We start from the raw sequence: 27,856 nt of genomic DNA on the forward strand, positions 1-27,856 counted from the left end.
CGCCTTTATTCTGCCAAAAACTACAATTCCCAAAATGCATCTTGGATAAGGCCTCCGGAATGGAGCCCGGCGCGCCTCAAGGGATTGTGGAAGACTTGGCTTCGGTGAGAAGAGAGCTTTTAGCCTTGCAAGGGCGGGAGAATCTTGGAGACCGCCTTTCGGGTGGGCGGGGCAAACGCTAGGGCACAACCAATCACCGAGTCAGCTCCTGGACGCGCTGAGAAGCGGCCAATCGGAACTCAGCTACTTCCTCCCGGACTGGCGCGCGAGAATTTGAATACAGTGGGGACCCCTGGCTCTGCTGAGGAGAGGTCGCCTGTTTGAGGGGCAGGTAAGTCCTGCGGAGGGTCGAGGCGTGGGGTGGAAGAGCCAGGAAACCGGGAGGTTCTGTGGAACGTGGAGGTGAATGTCAAGGAAAAAGAGCTTGTGCTCGGTGCTTGGCGCGTTCGCGGCTGGAGACCGAAGCCAGCGAGCGGGCGTCCGCACTTCCAGGTCACCGGGTTTCCATCTTTCTGACGCCGAATTTTCTCGTGTTTTTGCCCTGACAGCGTTTGGGGACAGAGGCTCTTTTCTCTCCTACCTTTCCTCATTCAGCCCCGGAAGGGTCTTCCCTTAAGCCGCAGCTCGACACGAATTCCCAGAGACCCAGGTCTTTCTGTTTGTTTGAAGTCAAGCTTGTGTAATTTTTTTAAAAAATATATATTTGATCCGAAGGAAGGGGAAGGGAAAACGCTTATTGAGCAACATACCATCTGCCCGAGAGTTAACATGCGTGATTGTGTTTACCCGCAGCCTTAGGAGATCAGAGTATTTTGTAAACAAGGAAACAAGCGGCTCCTCGACTAGAAAAATGAGAGAGGATTATGCTTCCCCGTTTTCTTGCTCCTGATGAAAAAGCTAGAGACGGTCTCTGCCTCCTTTGAACATGCAGGCTGTTGAGAAAGACAGTCAAGCTAACAAGAAAATGTGCCAAACGGATACCAAGGAGATGCAGGATGGAATGGAAGCCTAGGGCAAGCGCATCTAACAGTGGGAGGAGTAGGGGTGAGGGCAATGGCAAGGACAGCTGCCCAGAATATAAAGTGATTAAACTTGGTATGGATTCATCAGGCTATCTGAGGGGAAAGTGTGTGCTGAAATGGGGTAAAATCCTTCCTCCTTGGTAGGATCATTTTCCGGCTTGAAACATGTACTATTCCTGCTTAATTAGTTAATTAAATTGTATTGTCCCTGCTGAATTAGTTGCTACTGTGATGTAGTGTTTTTCCTTTTTTTATCTTCATGGTTTAAACCTTTATTAAAGTGATTTGCTTTTTAAACCCACCCCCCCTTTTTTGTATCTTTATGGACCATTGCCCGTCTGAGAACTCTTTCAGACTTATAAAGTATAATGTTTTTTTTTGTTTTGTTTGTTTGTTTCCAGTATGCGGGCCTCTCAGTGCTGTGGCCTCTCCCGTTGCGGAGCACAGGCTCCGGACGCACAGGCTCAGCGGCCATGGCTCACGGGCCTAGCCGCTCCGCGGCATGTGGGATCTTCCCGGACCGGGGCACGAACCCGTGTCCCCTGCATCGACAGGCGGACTCTCAACCACTGAACCACCAGGGGAGCCCATAAAGTATAATTTTGATTTACTGATTTTTATACACATTGGATTAATTTGGTTATTGTATTGTTCTGTTGCTTTTAGGAGTTCAGTTAAGAAGATGTCAACTTTAACTCCAAGGAAAAGGAAGCAGCATTCTTTGAACTGTGATAAGTGAGTCTCATCCTATAAGTAGAAACTGTTAAAAAAGAAAAATTCACCATCTTGCATTTTTTATCTCCTCTCTTCTATCTCTAAATATTTCCATTCTTCCATTCACCTACTCCTTGTGGCTACAGTAATACTTTATATTTTAATCCTAGTCTGGAAATACTGTAAGCTTTCATAATTAATTATTTAAGGCCTTTGGAGGGAATCAGAGAAAAGGCTGTTTCCTATGGCTTGGAAATGTGCATCAGATCTTTTATTACCTTGCTCCTTTCTGCTCTCTTATGTAATATTTAACATACTGTTTTGCATATAGTAGATACTCATTTGTAAGCAATCCTATAAAGCTCTATACTCTATGTATGTCATACCAGAGATATATATTATAGAACAGCCCTAAGTGGTCAGTTTATTACATAAAATTAATCATTTTAGGGAAATTATAGCAGGTATATGGCCAAAACTTAGAAATAGGTTTTAAAACACACACACACACACATACAGGCATCTCAAAGCTTCTTTGTAAACAGTGTTTGTTTTCACAAACGTTGGAATCTTAGTTTTGAAAAATATTCAAATGCTTTGTTTGATAAAGACAGAATTTGAGAATCCTGCTGTTAAACTACTAATGTATATGGATGGATGTTTGGTGGAGAAGATGCATTTTTAATATGCCTTACAGGTAGAGTTGTTTATTGCTTAGCAGTAAATTGACATAGAAATGGAAGCAAAATAACAATATTTATCAATGGACTGTGTTTCTTTTCATAGCCTATTATCAGAAATTCCATCAAAGAAATTAATTTTGGACTTTACTGAAAATATATTTCCATCACTTAATAAAAAGCACATTTGCCAAAGCAGTGATAAAAATGAAGAAAAGATTCATTGCTCTCAACAAGGCCATTTCATTTCAAGTCCACTCAAAACGACTGAAAGTAGATTGCCGTCTGCAAATCAAGGTTCACCATTTAAATCTGTGTCTACCATATCCTTTTACAACAAAGATAAGTGGTACCTCAGTCCACTGGAGAGAAAGCTGATAAAAGAGAGTAGATCTATTTGTCTAAAAACTAATAATGAAAATAGATCATATCCCAGTGTGACAGAAAAAATGCAGGGAAAACCAGCCTGCTCCAAGAAGATGAACAAAAAACCACAGAAGAGTTTAACTGCTAAGTGTCAACCAGGATATAAGTGCATCAAGCCTGTGTCAAAGAATTCTAAAAATTCCAAGCAAAATCGAGTGGCCTATAAGCCAATTGTGGAGAAAGAGAATAATTGTTACTCAGCTGAAAATAATCTGAATGCTCCTCGTGTTCTAAGCCAAAAGGTCAAACCACAAGTTACCCTCCAAGGAGGAGCGGCTTTTTTTGTTAGTAGGAAAAAACCCTCTCTGAGAAAATTGTCCCTGGAAGATAAGCCATTACTGGGACTCACCCAAAAGAATAAATCAGAAGTTATTGAAGAGTCTGATGTGGAAACTGTCAATGAAAGACGTTTCGAGACAAGGCAAGTGCCAAAGTGTTTGTTAGTGGAAAAAGAACTGAACACTGAGCTGCTGAGAGAAAGAAGTAAAAATGAAGAGAAATTAATAAAGGTAAATGTAAATATATCACTTTTAAAACTAAGATGGCTATATAACAGAGCTTCAGTATATATTGTATATATGTAACTTTGAACAAAATTTGTTTTTTTTTTTTTATAAATTTATTTTATTTTTGGCTGTGTTGGGCCTTCCTTGCTGCACCTGGGCTTTCTCTAGTTCTGGTGAGCGGGGGCTACTCTTCGTTGTGGTGCGCGGGCTTCTCATTGCAGTGGCTTCTCTTGTGGAGCACGGGTTCTAGGTGCGCGGGCTTCAGTAGTTGTGGCTCGCGGGTTCTAGAGCACAGGCTCAGTAGTTGTGCACGGGCTTAGTTGCTCCACGGCATGTGGGATCTTCCCAGACCAGGGCTCGAACCCTTGTCCCCTGCACTGGCAGACAGATTCTTAACCACTGTGTTACCAGGGAAGCCCAAAATTTTTTCTTTACAGTCTGTAGGACTGCTTTTATGAAGCCAAATTGTATCATCACTATAAAGAATTTAGAGACAGTGTAGAAAGATGGGCTTTTCCTCCCTCTTTTGGCTTACGGAAGCCTACCAACATTTTCTTGGCATTAAGGTTTACATCTCATTAAGTTCCCTCATGACTGTGGTCCAGAGAAACTTAACTTTTACTTGGTAGTCAGTGTTTTTAGAAAGTAGAAATAACAAAATTCAGGTAGTAGATTTCCAGGGAATGAGCATATTTTTGTTTTTTTGTTTCAGCTCATTATTTAAAGTACTAGCTTATTCTAGAAAATTTAGAGAATACAGAGAATATAAAAAATATGTATCTTCTGTAATCCCACTACTTGGAGATGATCACTGTGAATGTATAGTTGGGTTTGTGTTTATTTTACATAGTATGTTTTCATGGGTGCCATTCTATGCTTTTTTGATTGTGCTCCTGTTTGTCACAGCTGGCCTAGACTAGTGCTGTCTGATAGAATACCAATACACGTAATTTAAAATCTTCTAGTGGCCACATTAAGATCGTTTCTAAAAAGTTTAACCCAATATGTTTTAAATGTTACTATTTCTATGTCACCAGTGTAAAAAGTTATTAATGAGATACTTTGCATTCTTTTTTTTTGTACCAAGTCCTTGAAATCCATGTTGATTTGCATTTGCAGCATGTATCAATTGGGACTAGCCATGTAGCAAGCTCTCATTAGCTGCTTGTGGCTGGTGGCTACCATAATAGACAATGCAGGTCTATACCTTCTATTGTTGACCTCTTGTCAGTAAGGAGAGAATGGTGGGATTTTTCCATGTAGCCAAGTACAGAAAGTAGTTGAGGCAACAGGCCTTAAGAAGGGCTCTCAGTTTGGCGACTTCCATGTCTGTGGTGACTTGTTTATGTTCATCACAACCCTCGCAGCTGTAGGCTTTCACATACACTCTGAGGCTCATGTACTGCTGAGCAATTCAAACTCTCTCCGTAGTCATTTCCCTCCTCACCTCCTCTTATTGTTCTCATTGCCTCCTCCCAAATTCAACCCCAGTTCCTACCTCTTGTAGTCACCTACATTTCAGATCTCAATGGCAAATATTATAATTGGTGGCCAGTGGACCAAGTCCAGCCCATGGATGTTTGCTTGGCCTACATAATGTTTAGAGCCAGCATTTTTTTTTTTTATGTAAGGTAACAGATTTCTGGTGTTTCATGAAAAATTGAACTCTGGCAAAGCTAAGCCCACATTCCTGCATGGCAGTAATCTCCCAGAACAGAGTATCAGGCATGAGGTGACAGGTATGAGCTCTTCATTTCCTTCCACTAAATCAATGTATGGATACATATCTAGATCAGTCCAGTTTTGCTGCTAATTTCATTTACCTGCTGCCCTTGTAAGCATTTCTATCAAGTATTGCCAAGTATATTGTTAAATGGATCATGTTCTTGCTTGCCTGAGCCATAACAGCAATTCTACTAATTCTTCATCTTGTTTCTGACAAATAAAAAAAAAACAAAAAACACCCCTATGTCTTGATAGGGGTTTTGGGTTTGGGTTACATGATATATAAGTTTATGACAAATTCATCAAACTCTATATCTGTGCATGTCACTGTATATAAATATAACTCAGTTTTTAAAAATCTAGGGCACAACTCAAGCTAAAATTAATTCTCAATCCAGTGAAGCAAAGTGCGTGTAGGGGAAGGGTCCTGATTAGTATTCTCCATATCCATTTGATAATGAAGAGACAGTCTTGTTACAATGACATGATGATTTCTCTGCAATACTCTTCTGACTTTTTTTTCTGAGCTTCATTTTAAGGGGTTAGGTTTTGGGTTCTGCCTAGTTTTTAGTAGTTTGAGAAGCTGGCCTTTAGTGCATCTTAAATTTGTGGAACTGGGCTCTGTTCTCTACCTAAGGTTTTGTTAAATACCCACTACTAGTATTCATCTCTGCTAGATGAGGGTGAATCCTATTTTCATTAGAAGGTGCATAACCTTTCCCCAACTCCTTATGGACCCCTGAGAATTGGCAAACTGACGGGTTGTCTCACCTCTTCTGAGATGTTATGTTGTTGAATGAGTTCCTCTTTAATCAAAAGTTTTTTCTTTTTCCCCTAAGCTATATATTCTGAGTCTCACCAAATAAGTAGTGTTAGTCCCTGCTACTGCCCCAAAAGTGGGAGTTTAGAAGCCTCTCCAACTACCCCAGAATGTTCTTTTTCTTCCCTTGGCTCCCTGATTTTAAAGCTTGTGACAAAAGGTTGTTCTTTTTCAGTGTTGCAGCTGCTGGGGAAATTTTTGCTGTTTTCACTAATTTGTTTCTTGTTGTTCAATTCAGTTTTGTAGAAGGGATGTTCTATGATCTTCATTCTGTCATCTTTGTCAGGAAATAATACATTTTTGACAGGATGACAAATTATAGACTTAAATATGCACACTATCTTTTAAAATATTACATTTAGTAGATATAAAAGGAATTTTCCTTAAAATAGACTGAAAATTGAGAATTTAAAGTCATTATGAAATATAAATCATAATAAACTACAGACTCTGTTTTAGAAGCAGATCCATTGGGATTCATTCACTAAATAGAAAATGATTAATAATTATAGGTTTCCTTAATTTTACTTATTCATTATTTTCAGGATGCATCAGATAGAGTCATTTCTTCAAGGGAATGTAAAACCAATGAAAATAAGAGTTTTTCTTCAGAGGAGTCTTTCAGTGAGAACAAGGCAGGTAAGTAAGAGAAAAGTTTTCTTCTCAAAATGAGCTTATTTGCATGTAATAATGCTTCATTACATGTGTCAATGTGAAATTATATACAATAATATTTTGGGTTTTTTAAAATATTCAGTATCTGTGACCTGTATCTTTGTGTTTATCTTCATAACACTGTTTTCTATGATAGGCAGTGCAGTGCATTTTATGGAGGAGACAAAGAGACCTTAGGCTGGAACTGAAGACAAAATACTGATGATTAATTGGTCTGTGATATGTGGCCAAGTTACTTAAGCTCCCTAGGGCCAGGTGTTCTTATCATACATACCCTACCTACCTTTTACCCCCAATAATAGGAGGGAGTGAAAACAGTTTGTTATATATCTATAATCAAAGCCCAGTTGTAAGCAGAATTTAAAAGGCCATAAAAGGGCACTGAATTTGGGCATCAGGAACCTTGGGGTGTTGTCTAGGTCTGCCACTAATTAACTGTGTGATCTAGGGAAGAGATCTCTAAAGTAAGGGGTTAGTCTTAAGTTTTAAATTTCTCTTAGTCCTGAAATCCTATTTTTAACTTATGATGTCACTGTTCACTTAAACAGTATTTACTAAACTATGAATATATAAAGAGGTTGATTACCATTCTACTTACCAGCCAGATTCTTTGTAACTTTAACTTGTTCATTATATCTATAAATTTGGAAATAAATTAAAATTCTAGAAGTAGATATGCAGACTATAGTGAGAAACTGTAGCTCACAGGAAGAAAACAAAGATAAAACTAAAAGCAAAATAGCCCTTAAGAGGATCTAATGACATAAGGATATATAGAATGATGATTCATAATGGTTATTCTGAGATATACTGTTAATAACTTGCACTTATTAGCTGCTAAATATTTACCAGGCAGTGCTAAATGTTTAGTATGCTTTGTGTTTTCCATGGGTTATGCTATCCCTGATATGACAGAACATGTAGCAGAAAAATAATAACGGCTTTTCATTTATAACAGTTATAAAATTTTCTTTAAACATAAATTTATCTTAGTACACTAAGTCCGTTTAAGGAAAAATATTTAATAAATAAAATATAATACAGATGGTACAAGGGACTTCCCTGGCAGTCCAGTGGTTAAGACTCCGTGCTTCCACTGCAGGGGGCACAGGTTCGATCTCTGGTTGGGGAACTAAGATTCTGCATGCCACTCTGCATGACCAAACAAACAAACAAACAAAAAGAACAGATGGTACAAGCATATGGCAAAGTTCATAAAGGTAGTAAACAAATGATAAAACCTATTACTTAATAACTAATTTATCATTTAATTTTTACAACAACCCTAGGAAATAAATTTGTCCATTTTACAGATGAGGAAACAGACTTAAGGTTAAGTAACTTATCCATAGCAGGTCAGATTCTCAACTGTCTTGGCCTTGTTTCTAGAGAATGAGCTCTAATTATTTTTCAGTGCAAAGTTAACAGTTTGCTCTTTTACTAAATAGCAGACTTTCAATGTACTATTTTTCTCTAATCAACTACTGTTTAACTTTTTTCTTTCTTTTCCTTTCTTTTGGCCATGCCACGCGGCTTGTGGGATCTCAGTTCCTGGACCAGGGATTACACCTGGGCAGTGAAAGCTCCTAGTCCTAACCACCAGGGAACTCACACCTTTTTTCTTTTTTTTAATAAACTTTTTATTTTGTAGTAATTTTAGATATACAGAAAAGTTGTAAAGATAATACAGAGAGTTCCTGTATTACCCTATTTCCCCCTTTGTTAGCATCTTAAATTACTGTGGCACCTCTGTCAAAACTAAGAAACTTAGATCATTGGTATATTCCTATTAACTAAGCTCTAGACCGTATTTGGATTTGATCAATTTTTCCATTAATGTCCCCTTTCTGTTCTAGGATCCACCCTGGGGATCATATTGCATTTAGCTGTCATGTCTCCCTAGTCTCCTCTGGTCTGTGATATTTTCTCAGTCTTTTCTTTGTTTCCGTGTTTTTCATGACCTTGACATTCTTAAGGAGTCCTGGCCAGATATCTTATCTGGATGTTCCTGAACCTGGGTTTGTCTGATGTTTTCCTCATCATTAGACTGGGGTTATGGGTTTTGGGGAAGAATGCCACTGAGGAGAACTGCCCTTCTCACCACATCATATTGGGTGCTGATGTCCACATGACATTACAGATGATGTTGACCTCTGTCACTTGGTGAAGGTCAGGTTTGCCCTTTTTCTCCACTGTAAAAGTTACCCTTTTTCCTTTCCCAAACTCTATTCTTCGGAAGTAAGTCACTAAGTCTGGCCTGCCCTTTCAGGGAGGGGTGGGGATTAAGTTTCATCTCCTAGAGAGGAAGATTTTTCGTATATTATTTGGATTCCTTCTTTTTTTTTTTTCTTTAAACAATGTTCCCTTATTTTATTTTTAAAAATAATCCTTTATTTTTTATTTTTTTCTAGATTTATTTTTATTTATTTATGGCTGCATTGGGTCTTCGTTGCTGTGCGCGGGCTTTCTCTACCTGTGGCGAGCGGGGGCTGCTCTTCATTGCAGTGCACGGGCTTCTCATCGCAGCGGCTTCTCTTGTTGCAGAGCACGGGCTCTAGGTGCGTGGGCTTCAGCAGTTGTGGCACACAGGCTCAGTAGTTGTGGCTCGCGGACTCTAGAGCACACGCTCAGTAGTTGTGGTGCACAGGCTTAGTTGCTCTGCAGCATGTGGGATCTTCCTGGACCAGGGCTTGAACCTGTGTCCCCCTGCATTGGCAGGCGGATTCTTAACCACTGCACCACCAGGGAAGCCCAATTTGGATTCCTTCTGTAAGGAAAAGTTGTCTTTATTTTATTTATTTGGCTGCATCGGGTCTTAGTTATGGCACATGGGATCTTCATTGCAGCATGTAGACTCTTTTGTTGCAGTGCATGGGCTCTTCGTTGTGGCGTGCGGGCTTCTCTCTAGTTGTGGTGTGTGGGTTTTGTCTCTCTAGTTGTGGCGCACAGGCTCCAGAGTGTGTGGGCTCTGTAGTTCTGGCATGCGGGCTCTCTAGTTGAGGCACACAGGCTCAGTAGTTGCGGCCCCGCGGCATGTGGGATCTTAGCTCCTTGACCAGGGATTGAACCCTTATCCCCTGCATTGGAAGGTGGATTCTTTACCTTTGGACTACCAGGGGAGTCCCTATTTATTCAATCTTTAAATAAATAAATGGACTCCTGGATATTCATCAGTATGTGCTCATGAATATTTATATTTTGGGTTAAAATTTAATACTATATTATATATTCTGTTGCTCATATTGTTCCAGCTTTGACCATTGAGAGATATTTTCAGGTCAGTTCTCTTTGACCTGTCCCCTTCTTTTGCATTTTGAGCACTTCCTTCTTTCTTTCTGTCACTACAAGATGCTCCCGGCTCATCTTGCGTTTGCCTTGATGCAGTCCTAGACTCGGCCACTTCTCCAAGGCACCCTAGTTTCTTCTGTTGGGGAATATAATTTAGAAACCAAGTTCTGGATGGTGTGCTTGTTGCTACTGGAGTGTTGTGGCTCCTAGGCCCTCTCAGCAGACAGAGCTAGAAAATATCAATATATGTATGTATCCTAATCCATGTATATGCACACACCTATAATTGTTTGTGTATCTCTCCATCTGTACATATGCTAAAGAAACATAAGTTCAAACTTGATGTCTCTGACTAGTCCAGTCCCCCAGGGTTTATCCCTCCCTTCCTTCTTTGTTTATCTGTAACTTCTCTCAGATAGTGAGAGACCTGGCTCCTCCCAGTGGCTGTGCACCTGCTTAGTTAAGTACAGTCCCAACATACCTGCAGGACAGTTTCAGCATTAATTCATACTCCTGTGAGAAACAGATTTACCAGCGTATACCATTTAAGTACAGTCCTTTTGTCTTTAGCCTTCTAGTCAAAATGTTGTTTTGTAAAGTTACTTAGGTCATCTTTCCTTTCTTCCACTGTCTCCTTCAGTGCAGTTCTCCATGCAGTTCTAATGCAGTTAGATTCTTGTCACAGTCTGCATTCCATCTTGGGATCCCTCAACATCATGGTTGATTTTTTTTTTAATACATACATTCAATTTTACTCTGTTATATATAGTTCCATGGATTTTGCAAGTGCATAGAGCCATGAATCAACCCCTCCAGTACCCTACAGAACAGTTCTCTCAGCCTAAAATTTCCCTTGTGTGTATCCTTTGTAGTCACCTGTTCTACCCTTCTTCATCCCCCTGGCAACCGTTAATCTGTTTTCTGTCCCCATGGTTTTACCTTTTCCGGTAAAAATGTCACACAAATGCAGTCGTGCAATAGGTAGACTTTTGGGTCTGACTTCTTTCACTTAGTAAAATGTGTTTAAGATTCATGTGTGTTGTTGCATGTATTAATAGTTCATTCCCTTTTTTTTGCTGAACTATGGAATTACCATACATAGTCTGTTTATCCATTCCTCCATTAAAGGACATCTTGGTTGCTTTCAGTTTTTAGCAATTATGAATAAAGCTGCTATAAACATTTGTGTACATGTTATTCTGTGGACATAAGATTTCATAACACTTGGGTTAACACCTACAAGCATGATTGCTGGGTGATGTGGCAAATCTATGTTAAACTTTATTAAAAAACTGCCAAAACGTTCCATAGCAACTGTGCCATTTTGCATTCCCACCTGCAATGAATGGGAGTTCCTGTTACTCCCCATTCCCTCCAGCATTTGTTATTGTCAGTTTTTTGGATGTTAGCCATTCTAATAGGTGTGTAGTAATAGCTCATTGTGCTTTTAATCTGGATTTCCCTAATGACAAATGATGCAGAACATCTTTTCATCTGTTTATTTGCCATCTCTATGTCTTTGAAGAAGGATCTGTTCAGATCTTTTGCCCATTTTTAATTGGACTTTTAAAATTATTATTGAGTTTTAAGAGTTCTTTTTATATTCTGGATACAAATCTTTGATCAGAAATATGATTGAAAGTGTTTACTCCCTAGTCTGTGGCTTGTCTTTTTATTCTCTTAACAGTTTTTGCAGAGCAAAACACTTAAATTTGATAAAGTCTAACATTTAATTTTTCTTTCATGTATTGTGCTTTTGGTGTTGTATGTAAAAAATTATTACCAAACCCAAGTTCATGTGGATTTTTCTTCTAGAAGTTTTATAGTTCTACATTTTGCATTTAGATCTGTGATCCGTTTTGAGTTAATTTTTATGTGAGTGTTGTCATTTTTTTTGCGTGTGGATGTCAAATTGTTCCAGTACCATTTGATGACTGTCTTTTCTCCATTGAATTAACTTATGTCTCTTTGTCAAAAATCAGTTGAGTGGATCTGTGTGGGTGTTTCCGGGCTCTCTATTTTGTTCCATTGATCTATTTGTCTATCCCTTTGTCAATACCATACTGTCTTGATTACTGTTAAGTCTTGAAATCAAGTAATGTGAGTATTTTGGTCTTATTAACCTTTAAACTCTTATGCTTTAAAGCTTTAAGTTTATTCTGTGATACAAATTATTGTCACCTTTTTCCCCTACAAGTTTCTCCTGAGACCCTTGTCTATCCTATCTTCACCGTGTCTTCAGTCAACACAAAGAGGTAAGTGTCACTCTTATTTTAATGTTCAAGGTTTAATTGTGAGTCCACTGGGTCTCTTTCTTTCTTACGCTATTTAATTTGGAGAACACTGTTTTTCTTCCCCATTAAAGAGATATTGAGAATAGCAGATGAAATCAATCCTCTCATAGAAACTTCATAAGAACTTGAAGAGTTGAGAGAAGGAAAAGACCTCTGTGGACTTGAATAGTAATAATTGCTACATTTTTATATAGTACCTGACCCATAATAAGTAGTTTATATCCATTATTTCACTTATCCCCACAACAACCTAGAAGGTTGATGCTCTTATTACCATTTTCAGCTGAGAAAACCGTTTGTAATTCAGCCACAGTTGCACAGCTGTTAGTTGGCAGAGCCAGGACTAGAATCCACATTTTAACCAAAGCCCATTAGGCTGTATTGCCTCCCTTGTGTGACAACATATTGATAATAGTTCATGTTTAATGGGCGTTTACAACCTCATGGTGTAGATACCATCATTACCCCATCTTATAGATGAGGAGACTCTGGCCAGAGGAGTAAGTAACTTGCAGCAGCTTAATGCTGTTATAAATCCCAGCTGAAGCTACCACTATCCTGGTCAAAACTAAAACTGGAAGTACGGGAGGCATGGGTACATGTGAGCATAAGTGGAAAAGCTCTGAAAAAGAAGTTTCTTATAGTCTGAACGTCTCATCTCGCTAAGCAGCTTTGGTTCTTTTCTCCCTATTTGATGATAAACAACTAAAGGTGTTGAGCAAGGTACTTCCTAGGTAAGTTCTCCTACTCTTAGGGCATCTCACCCTAAATTGCCTTGGAGATTGGGTTGGGTGGGCAACTTTTCCCCTTCAAAGGCCATATTCCTAGTTTTTTTCACCCTTCCCTTTTCTCATCTGTCTTCTTTCATGACTATTTATTGAGGATTGAAACCTACCACAATTAGCTAATAACAGCATATAAACTAATTTAACCTAGCATAAGGAGATATTAGGAGACTGTTGGCTGAATCATTTGAAATGTGCTCATTATGTAGGACCTAAAAAAACCAGATATCATCAATTTCTTGTGGTTTAATCTATGAGTTTTACTTTAGGTAGGTTACAGATTCTTTGGATTTGCAGTCTCACGTTTGGCAGACATTTATAGAGTACCATATGGTATTGAACTACACCGAGTTTTAGAGATGTGAAGGTAAATAACACATGGTCCTGCTATCAAGGAAGTTATGGTTAGAAGAGGACAGGCATTTAAACAAATATGTATAATAAACTGTTAAAATTGCTAGGATAGAAGTAAAGAGATTGCAGTCACGCATGCAGAGATGGGAAGAGCTGAGGTATTTAGCAAACGTTGTATAAGAGGTGGAGGGGGTCAGCGACCTAGACAAGTGTTTTTTATATTACAGGCATTAGTAGTTTATCAAATCAGTTTAAGAGCATCACATCTAGCATTTTTTTTTAAATGGAATAATGCATCTCTCACGTAATAAGTGTATTTAGTGAATCTTTTTTTTCAGTTATATATATGTATCTGTATTGGTCATGATGTGAAATATATTTCTCACCATAGGTTTGTCAAGTCAGTTTGAAAGCCATTTTCTAGTCAGTTGCTAGCAAGACACCTTGGCTTAGCATAAAGCGTTAGGTAGGGGTTTTTTCCAGTGTTTTTTCATTTGTCAGTGTCAAGTTTGTTTGAACCCCTTGCTTTGGGTACTTGGTTTTTTTTCCTTGCCTCTACTCTCTAGAGATTTCTATTTCTTTGATCCTTGGAAAAAGGTCATTCATTTCATTATAAGGCAGGGGTTACAAACTCAGTGCCTACAGAGCCAGCCAGGCTGGGCAGAGACTGGAGCCAACTGAAGAAGCATGCCCCACCTAAAAGAGCATGTGCTGTGTAGCTCCAACTAGTAGATTCTTCAATGAAACAGAGGTCTAATGGTCTTACAGTGTCTCTTGCAATGTTGGAAATACACATTTTTAAGTGGAATATCTAGATTTTAAAATATTGGTAGCTAATCCAAAGTTTTAAACTGTGTGAGTTGATCAAAACATTTGCTAGCTGGTTTTGGCCAAAGGGCTCCTGTTTGCAATCTCTATAAGCCAGTCCCAGCATTCTCTCCTAATGCAAAAAGGTTGCCTCAACAACATCTATCCAGCCAATTTTTTTTTTCTCTGAGAATTTGAGAATGGTAGGGTGCTGCTTTAGGCATGTGGACTAGCGAGTGTATTAGCCTCATCACTAACCCAGTAAAAAGTTGTTGGATCATAATGTGCTGGTGACTGACTTCCTGTGGGTCTGTGAGATTCAGTACTAGAGTCTACTTATCTGGTCTGGCACTCCAGGAGCTTCTTTATGCCCACATGTGTAAATATCGTCCTAAGGTTTGATAAAGCAAGAAAAGATTAAATTTTAAGGGTGACATCAACTGACAAAGAAATCCTGCATATATGCAGCTGATACTGTAGATGAAATCCCTTGGATGCGGAAATAGAAGACAGGGATTTGAGTCTTTCTGCCATTCTTCACTAGTTACTTTACCTTGAGTAGTTTACTGACCCTGTCTGAGTGGGCCTCAGGTTTCTCATCGTTTCTAGCCCTATTACTTCATCAAGTTATGTCGATAGAAAGCCCTAAAAATTGCACAGTCCTCTGCAAATGTTGTATACATTTCTTTTCTTTTCATTATAATTTGTCAAATATTTTTAAATTATTAAATAGTACCAACTTTCTACTTCAAGATCTCTAGTTGAAGAACAGTCTTCTATGGGATCCGTCACATCTACTAACTTCTTGAAACAAATCAATATACAGAAAAATACTAATACCAGAGATGCAAATAAAGAAACAAAAGACCAGCTCGTCATTGTGAGTAAATTTAAAACAAAGCTCCTCCTGTACATGGCTCTCACATATAGAACCTGAAGTCTGACGTGTTGTCTAAGCATAGTTACCGGGGGTTATATTCTGAATTTGTAAATGCTACCTTTGCTGTAGTGGCAGCATTTAAAGCTAGTCAAGTACATTTTTGAACTGATGGTGTTGGGCAGTCCTAGCAACATAGTAGAATGATGATGAATGAGTTGCCTCTGGATAAGGAAAATTATTGTTGATCTATAAAAGACTTAATGAGAAGAGCAACATTGCATTAGACCTGGGTTTGGCAGACTTTGGCTGTGGGCCAAATCTGGACCATGGCCTATGAGCTAAAAATGGCTTTTACATTTTTAAAGGGTTGGAAAAAAAGAATGTGTGTGTCCTGCGAAGCCTAAAATGTTTACTTTCTGGCCCTTGGTAGAAAGTTTGCAAATGCCTATATAGACAATTCAAAATTTGCTATTTTTCAGTAGCATTAAGCAATGCCTTATGAGATAGAATGGGAATTAATAAGCCTTGACATTGAATATCCCTGAATTCTCTATATTCATTAATTTATCTGTGCTTTTCCTGAACTTCTACTATGGATTTTTCTTATTTTTTTATCAACTCTTGGGGAAAAGACTTTTCAGACTCCTAACCACTTAAGGAAAAAATACTATGTAATGAATGTATAAGTCCTGAAATTTTTGCCCTGCCTCTTTGAAATGAGGCTTTTTTAGGCCTCTCGTATAAGAGTTTAATAAGGAAGTTCCACTGTTCATCTTAGCTGTAATATTTATGATTTAATCTTATTGCTTCCTAGAACTATGGGTCCAGCTGAAGAATCTTGATTTTTTTTTTTCCACAGTCCAAAGAGGCAGTTTCACTTCTTTCATCACTATTGCATGTTTAGGGCTCTTCTCACTCCATTTTGTTTGTGCGGAGAGAGAAGATAGAGTAACCAGACTCATTTAGTATTTCACCTGTGCCAGCATAAAAAAAAAAATGAGGACAAATTTGAATGAATGGACAAATTTACATGAACTAAATGTAGAGTTAACTGTGATGTGTTTAGATAGGCTTTTTTTTTTTTTTTTTTCTCTTCCAATTGTAGGATGCTGGTCAGAAACATTTTGGAGCCACCATGTGTAAGTCTTGTGGCATGATCTACACTGCCTCCAACCCCGAGGATGAACTGCAGCATGTTCAGCATCACCACAGATTTCTGGAGGGAATCAAATATGCAGTAAGTAAAAAAAAAAAATAGTCATTTCCATTTGTTCTAAAAAGTGAAGCTGCTTTAAAAGATACATTTCTTTTGCCTAAATATGGAAAGATCTATGTGTCCAAAAATATTTCATCATCAGCAATTTTGTTGTCCTTAATATTTGAGACTAATGGTATTTAAAAGTTAAGTTTTAATAAAAGTGCCACTTCAAACCTCCTGTCCTAATATAAGAGAAGCTATTGTTCTAGGTTGAGTGAACACCCTGCATCCTTACCTCTAGCTTTCAGAGCTGAGCAGTCCAGATACAAAACTCAAAGACTTGAGGAGTTTCTCCGTTTCTTCTTTACAGATAACCTTAGAAAAACGGCTTTTCTACGACTTCTCCAGGCTTTTTCTTTACTGAGAAGAAAGGTCCCACCTCTTCATCAAGTACCCTCCTACTCCAAATACATCCTATTGTTGGCCTTACCTTTATGACTACACCTGCTACTCAAATACACTCCCTTTTTTCCCTGTTTTTATTGCTGTAGTTCATGCCTTCATAATATTTTTAGCCTTATTTATTAAAACTCTGCTTGGTGACTTCCCTGGCAGTCGAGCAGTTAAGACTCTGCGCTGCCAATGCAGGGGGTGCAGGTTCGATCCCTGAAGACCCCACTTGCTGCTGATGCGACCCCCCCCAAAAAAAAAAAACCCCTCTGCTTATCCCACCCCTCCCCCACCTTCACACCACTAATAATTCATTGTTTTTTCTCTATATTCTTATGAAGGGCTCTTACTTGACTTCAGCTTATTTTATAATAGATTGTTTACATGTCTCCTGATAGGGTGTCAGCCCCTGGAGGGCAGACACTTTGTTTTAGGCATCTTTTATTTCCCTTACCACATTACTGTAGTTGGGTTTTATCTTTTTTATATCATTCATTGTCCATATTTTTGTTCTCTCCAGACCATATTATTTAATTTTATTCCCTCTTCAGATTAAACTGTGACTTTTTTTTTTTTTTTCCTTTGGCAGGGCTGGAAAAAAGAACGTGTTGTAGCAGAATTTTGGGATGGGAAAATTGTGTTGGTCCTGTCACATGATCCGAGTTATGCTATCAGAAAGGTGTGGAACATTAGTTTTTCTTCTTTTTTTTAATTGAAGTGTAGTTGATTTATAGTGTTACTTTCTCAATCTTTGTTTTCCTCCTACTCTCCCCATTCTCTACCAAAAAATCAACAGATATTGAAATGTAAAATACCTTTGCTTATAGATAATCCGCTGTACTTTGGTACATTTGTAAGGAAGACTTTCATAGTAAGTCATACAAAATTAAACTTAGTTACAAGACAAAGGAGTGTCAGGTGGAGATGAAAGAAAACAGATAAGGCTCTATAGCTTATCTTTTACCTACATCTTCAATTTGTGAGAGAGAAACTAAACTTTTTAATATTGAGAAATTAATGGCTCCAGAGTCTAATTCTTATGTTGGTGTTGCCTTTGTTTCTTGGGCTGGATGTTTAGCCCCAGTGAACAATGAATAAAGCTGAAATAAAATCGTCCTACTCCTTATCCCTCCCAAGGGTCTGAATTTCTGTCTGCTGAAAGCAATCTTTAAAATAGTTTCTTAAAACCCTGTTTCCAAAGTGGCAGAAACATGCATCTAATTTTGGGATTGTGTAAATTTAGGAAGTAGAGATAAAAGAGGCTAAACTGATGGTAATCATACTTTTTGTGTATATAAATATGTATATTTTCTATTATACTTTTTAAAACTAATTCACATCTTTTGGTTTTTAACATCAATAGGTCGAAGATGTCCAAGAACTTGTTGATTATGAATTGGGCTTCCAGCAAGTTGTTCCCAGATGTACAAACAGAACCAAAACTTTTCTCTTTATTTCTGATGAAAAGAAAGTAGTTGGGTGTTTAATTGCAGAGCCCATCAAACAGGTATCGTATATGTCTAATAACTTGCTGGTATAATTTGTGAGCAAAATAAAGTAGTTGGGAGGAGTGTCAAGCATTTAAGAATGCTACCATTAATGAATTTTTCCTTCTAAAATATCCTTGACCATATAGATAATTGAAGTCATTTTTTTCTATTATATCTGGTATTTTGCCTTATATAAGCAGGATAAGTCAGTCTTAAGTTCATGTTGTCTTTTATATACCTGGACTATAAACTATAGTATTTTAAATAAGCTCAGTTATTGAACATGTGGCTTAGTGCAGGTTAATATATTTGGCAAAATAGTCCTTACTTGTGCCTTAATTGGAATCTACTTTGGATACCAATTAGCAGTGTTCTAGCAGAGGAGCAAACAATAGCCCATGGGCCAAGTGTGGCCCTCCACCTGTTTTTGTAAATAAAGTGTTATTGACACACAACCATGCTCATTCATTTCCATATTAATCTGTGGTTGCTTTTGTACTACAATGTTAGGGTTGAGTAGGTGCAAAAGAGACCATGTGGCCCAAAGAGCCTAAAGTATTTACAATTTGACCCCATACAGAAAAAGGTTGCCAACCCTTGTTCTACAATAGAGATATATAGTTTTTGCCTTTCAGGGAGCTTACAGGGTAATCGTTAGCTAGGAAGACTTATAGTTCAAATGTGTTCTTTAAACCTGACTTTATAATGTCCCACACTTATGTCTCCTTCCTTTTAAAGATACTTATCTGTCTCAGTACATCTTGAAATTATGCTCTTAGTCCTTTTTATTTTTATTATTTGAATTTTATTTTTTTATACAGCAGGTTCTTAGTTATCTATTTTATACATATTAGTGTATATACATCCATCCCAATCTCCCAATTCATCCCACCACCAACCTCCCCCCACCCCGCTCTCCCCACTTGATGTCCATACGTTTGTTCCCTACAGCTGTGTCTCTATTTCTGCCTTGCAGACCAGTTCATCTGTACCATTTTTCTAGATTTCACATATACGCGTTAATATACGATATTTGTTTTTCTCTTTCTGACTAACTTCACTCTGTATGACAGTCTCTAGGTCCATCCACGTCTCTACAAATGACCCAATTTTGTTCCCTTTTATGGCTGAGTAATATTTCATTGTATATATGTACCACATCTTCTTTATCCATTCGTCTGTGGATGGGCATTTAGGTTGCTTCCGTGACCTGGCTGTTGTAAATAGTGCTGCAGTGAACACTGGGGTGCGTGTGTCTTTTTGAATTATGGTTTTCTCCGGGTATATGCCCAGTAGTGGGATTGCTGGGTCATATGGTAGTTCTATTTTTAGTTTTTTAAGGAACCTCCATGCTGTTCTCCATAGTGGCTGTATCAATTTACATTCCCACCAACAGTGCAGGAGGGTTCGCTTTTCTCCACACCCTTTCCAGCATTTGTTGTTTGTACATTTTCTGAATGTGAAGTGATACATGCCCGTTCTAACTGGTATGAGGTGATACCTCATTGTAGTTTTGATTTGCATTTCTCTAATAATTAGTGATGTTGAGCAGCTTTTCATGTGCCTCTTGGCCATCTGTATGTCTTCTTTGGAGAAATGTCTATTTAGGTCTTCTGCCCATTTTTTAATTGGGTTGTTTGTTTTTTTAATATTGAGCTACATGAGCTGTTTATGTATTTTGGAGATTACTCCTTTGTCTATTGATTCGTTTGCAAATTTTTTCTCCCATTCTGAGGGTTGTCTTTTCGTCTTGTTTATAGTTTCCTTTGCTGTGCAAAAGCTTTTAAGTTTCATTAGGCCCCATTTGTTTATTTTTGGTTTTATTTCCATTTCTCTAGGAGGCGGGTCAAAAAAGATCTTGCTGTGATTTATGTCAAAGGGTGTTCTTCCTATGTTTTCCTCTAAGAGTTTTATAGTGTCCAGTCTTACATTTAGGTCTTTAATCCATTTTGAGTTTATTTTTGTGTGTATGGTGTTAGGGAGCGTTCTAATTTCATTCTTTTACATGTAGCTGTCCAGTTTTCCCAGCACCACTTATTGAAGAGACTGCCTTTTCTCCATTGTATACCCTTGCCTCCTTTGTCACAGATTAGTTGACCATAGGTGCGTGGGTTTATCTCTGGGCTCTCTATCCTGTTCCATTGACCTATATTTCTGTTTTTGTGCCAGTACCATATTATCTTCATTACTGTAGCTTTGTATCTTACTCCTTTTTATACATGCCTTCCCTTTATTCCCCTCATTTCTATCATCTTTCTTATTTTCCTTTTTTCTGCTTTTCATCTCATATATATATATTTATACACACACACACATACACATATATAGTCTCTTGTGTGTTTATCACACAGTAGAGAGAGAAAAGCAGTTGGTTTGTACTATGGGCTGTAAAAGTGATTAACTTGGCCTTTTCTTTCTTTGATCTTTTTCTTTTTTAAAATAAATTTACTTATTTAATTATTTTTGGCTGAGTTGGGTCTTCGTTGCTGTGTGTGGGCTTTTCTCTGGTTGCGGCGAGTGGGGGCTACTCTTTGCTGCAGTGGGCAGGCTCTCATTGTGTTGGTTTGTCTTATTGCAGAGCACAAGCTCTAGACACACAAGCTTCAGTAGTTGTGGCTCGCGGGCTCTAGAACGCAGGCTCAGTAGTTGTGGCACATGGACTTAGTTGCCCCGCAGCATGTGGGATCTTCCCAGACCAGGGCTTGAACTCGTGTCCCCTGCATTGGCAGGCAGATTCTTAACCACTGCACCAGCAGGGAAGCCCATAATCTACATTTACCGGGACGTAATCCCATCATAAGTTGAGGAAGATCTGTATAGCCAACTAACTCATACATATACTCTTCTATTCATTCTCATTTCAGAAGCAAAGTTTTCTCAGTGGGAGTTAAAACTTAATATAAACCTATCAAGGGGCTTCCCTGGTGGCGCAGTGGTTGAGAGTCCGCCTGCCAATGCAGGGGACGTGGGTTCGTGCCCCGGTCCGGGAGGATCCCGCATGCCGCGGAGCGGCTGGGCCCGTGGGCCATGGCCACTGGGCCTGCGCGTCCGGAGCCTGTGCTCTGCAACGGGAGAGGCCACAACAGTGAGAGGCCCACGTACCATAAAAATATATATATATATATATATATATATATATATATATATATATATATATATATATATATATATAAACCTATCAAAACAGCTACAGTAGAAAACAGTGACAATAGCAAATGCTGGTGTGGATGCGGGGAAACTAGATTTCTCATACATTGTTGGAGGGAATGTAAAATGTTACAGCCCCTCTGGAAAAAGTTTGGCAGTTTCTTAAAAAACTAATCATACATTTACCATATGACCCAGCAATCATACTCCTGGGCATTTATCCCGGAAATGAAAACTTATGTCTACACAAAAACACCACACCTGAATGTTGATAGCAGCTTTACTTGTAATAGCCAAAACCTGGAAACAACCAAAGTGTCCTTCAGTAGGTGAGTGATTAAACAAACTGGTACATCCATACAATGGAATATTACTTAGCAATAAAACGGAACAGACTTGATATATGCAACAATTTGGACAGGTATCAAGGGCATTGTGCTGAGTGAAAAAGAGCCATTCTCCAGAAATAGAGACACAGACATAGAGAACAAATGTATGGACACCAAGCGGGGAAGGAGGGGGTGGGATGAATTGGGAGGTTGGGATTGACATATATACACTAATATGTATAAAATAGATAACTAATAAGAACCTGCTGTATAAAAAAATAAATAAAATTCAAAAAAAAGCCATTCTCAAAGGGTCACATTCTGTATGAGTCCATTTGTATGATATCCTCAGAACGTCAGAATTTTAGAGATAGAGAACAGATTGTGGTTGCCAGGGTTTAGGGGTGGTGGGGGGGCAGGGAAATGGGTGTGATTATAAAGAGGTAGCAAGAGGAAGAGCTTCGTGATCATGTAGTAGCTCTGTAGTTTGAATGTGGTGATGGTTAAATCAGTATTCAGGTATGATGAATTGTCATGGAACTATACACACACATTGTAACCATGTTAATTTCTTGCTTTTGGTGTTGTACTGTAGTTATGGAAGATGTAACTATTGGGGGAAATTGGGTGAACGATACATGTCCTCTTTGTACTATTTGTCAGCTTCCTCTGAATCTATAATTATTCAGAATAAGAAGTTTAAAGAAAAATTTAAATACCAAATTTCATAGTTTATGTGCAAAACCCTTCTTTAGTGTTATTAGTTTTTTAGAATATCAAATGTACATTTTAGGATGGAGAGAATGGGAGAAATTTATGTACTTTATTAGAAGTAAGAGTCTTTTATAATTTTTTTAAATCAACATAAGAAAGTTTCACAATGGTATAATACACTAGGATGTGGGAATATCTCAACACCACTAGTAATTTTTAAGCATTGTGTGACTATAAATGGGCAAGAATTCAAGAGATAGCAAAGAATTTTAATATTTTTGTGAAGGTAGGGTAAGATTAATTTTAGGTACTTAAATTTTGTTTAAAGAATGCTTTTTAAAAAGAAATGTGAACTCAGCTGTATTGTTAGCTCTAGATGCTTCTGTGTATCATTGCAGGCCTTCCGTGTCCTGTCTGAACCAACTGTTCCAGAATCCCCAAGCTCTAAAGAATGTCATAGGGCTTGGCAATGTTCAGATGTACCAGAACCTGCAATCTGTGGGATAAGTAGAATCTGGGTCTTCAGATTGAAGAGAAGAAAGCGCATTGCAAGACGACTGGTAGATACTCTCAGGTAAGAAATAAAATAAAATGGACTAGACCCAGATTAGCTTTCCCAGAACCTTTTGCGGCTCAGGAGCCAAAGGGAATGATGTTGGTAAGACACTTCTATATAAATACTACCAAAGTCAGGCTAAGGCAATGCTGGCATTGGAAAAAAAAAAAGAACTAGATACACTCAATTTCGGGCACAACATTCCAAGTCTGAAACATTCTAGCCCAGTGCTTTTCAAACTACCTGTGGTCAAAGACTGGATTTTGTTACAGACCAACACATTAATAAAATAAAGATAAATTGCTAGGAAATAAACAAATGGAAAAGTGGAAGCCCAAATTTTTATTAGATTCAACAGATGTAAAATTACATTTAAATAAATCTATAAAAACAAAATATAAGTTTAAGAAAAAAAATTTTAGGGACTTCCCTGGTGGTACAGTGGTAAAGAATCTGCCTTCCAATGCAGGGGACGTGGGTTTGATCCCTGGTCAGGGAACTAAGATCCCACATGCCACGGGGCAACTAAGCCTGTGCGCCACAACTATTGAGCTCATGCGCCTCAACGAGAGAGAGCCTGCGTGCTGCAAACTACAGAGCCCATGCGCTCTGGAGCCCGTGCACCACAACTAGAGAGAGAAAACCCACGCACCTCAACAAAGAGCCCACATGCTGCAACTAAGACCCAATGCAGCCTAAATAAATAAATATTTTTTAAAAGAAGAATTTTAGAAATTGTACATAAAAAATAAATATATACATATTTTTAAAAAATAATTTTAGGGCTTCCCTGGTGGCTCAGTGGTTGAGAATCCGCCTGCCGATGTAGTGAACACGGGTTCGTGCCCCGGTCCGGGAAGATCCCACATGCTGCGGAGTGGCTAGGCCTGTGAGCCATGGCCGCTGAGCCTGCGCGTCCGGAGCCTGTGCTCCGTAGCGGGAGAGGCCACGACAGTGAGAGGCCCGCATACCGCAAAAAATAATAATAATAATAATAATTTTAGAAATTGTACATGTTTATTGACTGTGTGTGACTAGGTGATTAATGAAGACTTACTGTAACTCACAAGTGTAACTAAATGTAAAAGTAAATTAGCAAGACAGCCCATAGAATGAGAGAAAATATTTGAAAATCATTTATCTAATAAGGGTCTAGTATATCCACCATATATAAAAGGACTCTTACAACATGCAAAAAAACAACCCAATTTTAAAATAGGCAAAGGATTTCAATGTATTCTATTTTCTTCCAAAGCAGAAATACAATTGGCTGATAAGCATGTGAAGCTATGCTCAACATCCTTAGCTATAAAGGAAATCACAAATCAAAACCATCATGAGATACCACTTCACAGCCACTTGGATTACTAAATGAAAACAAAAGGAAAATAACAAGTGTTGGTGAGGATCTGGAGGAAACTGTAATCCTTGTATGCTACTGGTAGGAATGTAAAATGCTACAGCTGCTGTGGAATCTAGTCTGGCAGTTTGTCAAGAAATTAAACTATTACCATATGACCCAGCAATTCTGCTTCTACAGGTATACTCAAGAGAAATGGAAGCATCTGTCCACGCAAAAACTTACACATGAAGGTTCATAGCAGCATTATTCATAATAGCCAAAAAAAATGTAAACAGCCGAATTCATGATTAGTGGATAAAAACAATGTGGTATATCCATACAACACTACAATAGGGTATTCAGCCACAAAAAGGAATGAAGTTCTGATACGTGCTACAACATGGATGAACCTTGAAAATATTATGCTAACTAAAAAAAGCCACTCACAAAATACCCCATATTATTATATGATTCTGTTTATAGAAAACATCCAGAAATGGCAAATCCATAGATAGAAAGTAGACTAGCAGTTTCCAGGGACTGAGGGAAGGGTGAATGGAGAGTGACTGCTAATGGCTACAGGGTTTCTTTGGGTGATGAAATGTTCTTGAATTTTGTGCAATTTTTGAATATACTAAAACCACTGAACTGTGTATTTCTAAATGGTAAGTCTTTGGTATATGAATTCTCCATTTTAAAACTACAGTATGCACACTTTGTACTAACACTGTATGTTGGTACTTAGTTGATAATGGGACAGATGAGTCTGCTTCTTTCTTGCTTGTTAATTACCTAATCTAGGTTAGATAGATGTTTCACAACACTTACTCTCAGCCTCTATCTTTAAGATAACAGATTACAAACCAACGGCTCCATATTGACAAAACCAAGGACCACACTTTGAGTAGCACTATTCTGGCCTTTGGGTTCCATACACTTTTTAAGAAAGAACACCAAGACCATGGCAGGGCTGCAGTCCGAGGCCTCAATCCTAGTCCCCCACCATACCTTACAAAGGGGAGCAGTGAGAGAAGTTGGTGTCTGTAAAGATTTTATTTCATAGTTAATTGTGAAATACCTCTATTTTCTATATTTTATGTTGAGATACATAAATTTGGTATGGAGAATACCAGTATATAACCTGGTATGTATTTCTTAATAACAAGGATATTCTCTTATATAAGGACAGATCAGATATCAAATTTGGGGTATTTAATATCCCAATATAATGCTATACTATCTAATGTATAGTCGATATTTCAGTTTTGTCATTTGTCTCAAACGCCCTTCATAGCATTTTTTTTCCTGTTCAGGATTACATACTGCATTTGGTCATAATATCTCTTTAGTCTTCATCTTCCTTAACCTGGAACAGTTTCTTAGCCTTTCTTTGTCTTTCAGGACATTGAAGAATTTGAAGAGTACAGGCCAGTTATTTCATAGACTATCCCTCAGTTTTGTTGAATTCTTTCAGCTATTTCATTTTATTGCTTTTAATCCTAGTTGAGCTGGATCAAGGAGAGTTGTAGTCAAAATGCAGATTAGTTTTTGCCTTTTGAAGCTCTGAGTGTGTGATGTAGTTGAAAAGAATATAGTTATTCGTTAAAATAATTATTTTGTTGTTGTTATAACTACCTGTGGCTTTTATCTAGCAACGCTGTCTCATATTAGTTGCTCACTATCACGGATCACCTAGAGGCAACCGGATGGTTTGTGTGGCTCCCTTTGCCTCTCAGCAGGACTTTTTCTGGGCCTTAGTTTTCTCATCTGTGAAATGACATCGTTAGACTTCCACCTGTAAAATACCAGGCATTGAGTCATTTTACCACTTAATAAAATAATGTTGGTTTTAACCAAGAATATGTAAAGAGACTGAAATTTTTTAATTGGATTGCTTTAAAATATTGATATAATTGTGCTTATGTTTAATCAAAATTTTAAGTTGTTTCCGTTGTTAAATTATCTTTTTCTCTTTTTTAGGAATTGCTTCATGTTTGGCTGTTTTCTCAGCACAAATGAAATAGCATTTTCTGACCCAACACCAGATGGCAAGTTATTTGCAACCAAGTACTGCAACACCCCTAATTTCCTTGTATACAATTTTAATACTTAAAGCCAATTTCAGCTATAGAACAGTTACTATATGGATGAGTTCAGACAGCCCATTATCATAAAATACAAACTGTTTAACAAATATCAAAATAAAAATACTAAGACACACACACATATACAGAAACCTGCCTCAGTTTTGTTCCTTATGAATTGAAAAGTCAGGGGTAAATTCGTTGAAAATTATCTAGGGATGCAAAGAAAGGAAAAATCTTTGGATGATGTATACTGACTAGAACTCTGAATCCTTAATTATGAAACTTGGTAGCTATAGCTGGAAAATACTTGCCTTCTATGTAAGAACATTGACAAAGCAAGGTGGTTTTCCACAGAAATGTGACCACTTATACTTTATAAAGCACACTTTGGGGCCAGAATTAACTCGTGCCTGATCAGAAGCAAAGAGGAAAATTTAAAGACAGGCAAATAATTTCCATCCCCATTTTTTTAAAGGTAATTCCTGAATTCGTACACAAAATTCTCACTTTATAGGCACTTGGCTGTAGCAACTCACTTTGAGTATATTTAAAGTATTTTGAGTTTCTAATTTGTACCAGGGAAAGATGATAAAGAATAAGATTTCCGTATCCTTTTGTATAGAACAGAATTCTAGAGCTTAATATTTTATCTTTTTAAAAATCATTAATCAAAACACACTTGTCATCAGATTTAATTAAACTTAGTAATTGCACTATTGTCGTTTCATTAATTTTTGGTGTTTGAAAATGCTAATTGTGTTACTTTTCTTTAGTGAACTTACTGCTGGTGATTGATGTCTAACAAAATGGATACCCAGTTGGATTAGATGATTCATATGATTACATTTTAAATGTATACTAACAGAACCAAGGTTAGTAAATAAATATATCTTGGCTGATGGGCCACAGAACATGATGACATTATGTAAATACACCTAAATATGCACACATTTTTCAAATACAATTCTTGGATACTTACTTTGAAAAGCAAAGAATTATTCAGGGTTTTTTTTTTTTTTTTTTTTTTTTTTTTTTTTTTTTTTGTGGTATGCGGGCCTCTCACTGTTGTGGCCTCTCCCGTTGCGGAGCACAGGCTCCGGACGCGCAGGCTCAGCGGCCATGGCTCACGGGCTTAGTTGCTCCGCGGCATGTGGGATCTTCCCGGACCAGGGCACGAACCCGTGTCTCCTGCATTGGCAGGCGGATTCTCAACCACTGCGCCACCAGGGAAGCCCCAGGGTTTTTTTTAATTCTAAAAAAACTCATGTCATAACTTCTCTCTGGCAACAAGACTCTAGGGAAGTAGTGTCCAGGTTGTAACTCTATGTAGAATCTGTTTCTCTATGTTCTTTTATTTGCCTTTAATGGTTCAAAAATTTAAAAGCCCGAGTTCCACAAAGATTGTGGAAGTGTTAAAATGTGTGTAATTTTACAAACATTTTAATGCTATTTTCTGCACTGCTGTGTTTAAAAATTGTCTTAAATATTTTATTTTAAAAATTTTATTAACATTATTTTGTTGAATGCCTTTATGATGACTCAATTAAAGTTCTTTTCAATATTCTCT

At 37.9% G+C, this 27,856-nt stretch overlaps 1 protein-coding gene across 3 annotated transcripts; it reads left to right on the plus strand.

Annotated features, from left to right (window-relative positions):
• The first annotated feature begins 257 nt into the window (after window positions 1-257).
• Window positions 258-27,856, plus strand: ESCO2 (establishment of sister chromatid cohesion N-acetyltransferase 2). 3 transcript variants are annotated; one of them, XM_059071339.2, is made up of 11 exons: window positions 258-331; window positions 1,689-1,757; window positions 2,523-3,351; window positions 6,439-6,532; window positions 12,054-12,111; window positions 14,850-14,976; window positions 16,082-16,213; window positions 17,214-17,303; window positions 17,988-18,131; window positions 22,703-22,878; window positions 26,183-27,856. In XM_059071339.2, the coding sequence occupies exons 2-11, from the start codon at window positions 1,705-1,707 to the stop codon at window positions 26,313-26,315; spliced, it is 1,836 nt and encodes a 611-aa protein (XP_058927322.1). In that variant the 5' UTR covers window positions 258-331; window positions 1,689-1,704; the 3' UTR covers window positions 26,316-27,856. The 3 variants fall into 3 exon arrangements, with proteins under 3 accessions (XP_058927322.1, XP_066896289.1, XP_066896290.1); XM_067040188.1 differs by lacking the exon at window positions 258-331 and adding an exon at window positions 533-1,095 and having other exon boundaries at window positions 26,183-26,435; XM_067040189.1 differs by lacking the exon at window positions 258-331 and adding an exon at window positions 591-649 and having other exon boundaries at window positions 26,183-26,435.

The sequence above is a fragment of the Kogia breviceps genome, chromosome 8, assembly GCF_026419965.1.
Source record: "Kogia breviceps isolate mKogBre1 chromosome 8, mKogBre1 haplotype 1, whole genome shotgun sequence".
NCBI lineage: Eukaryota > Metazoa > Chordata > Mammalia > Artiodactyla > Physeteridae > Kogia > Kogia breviceps.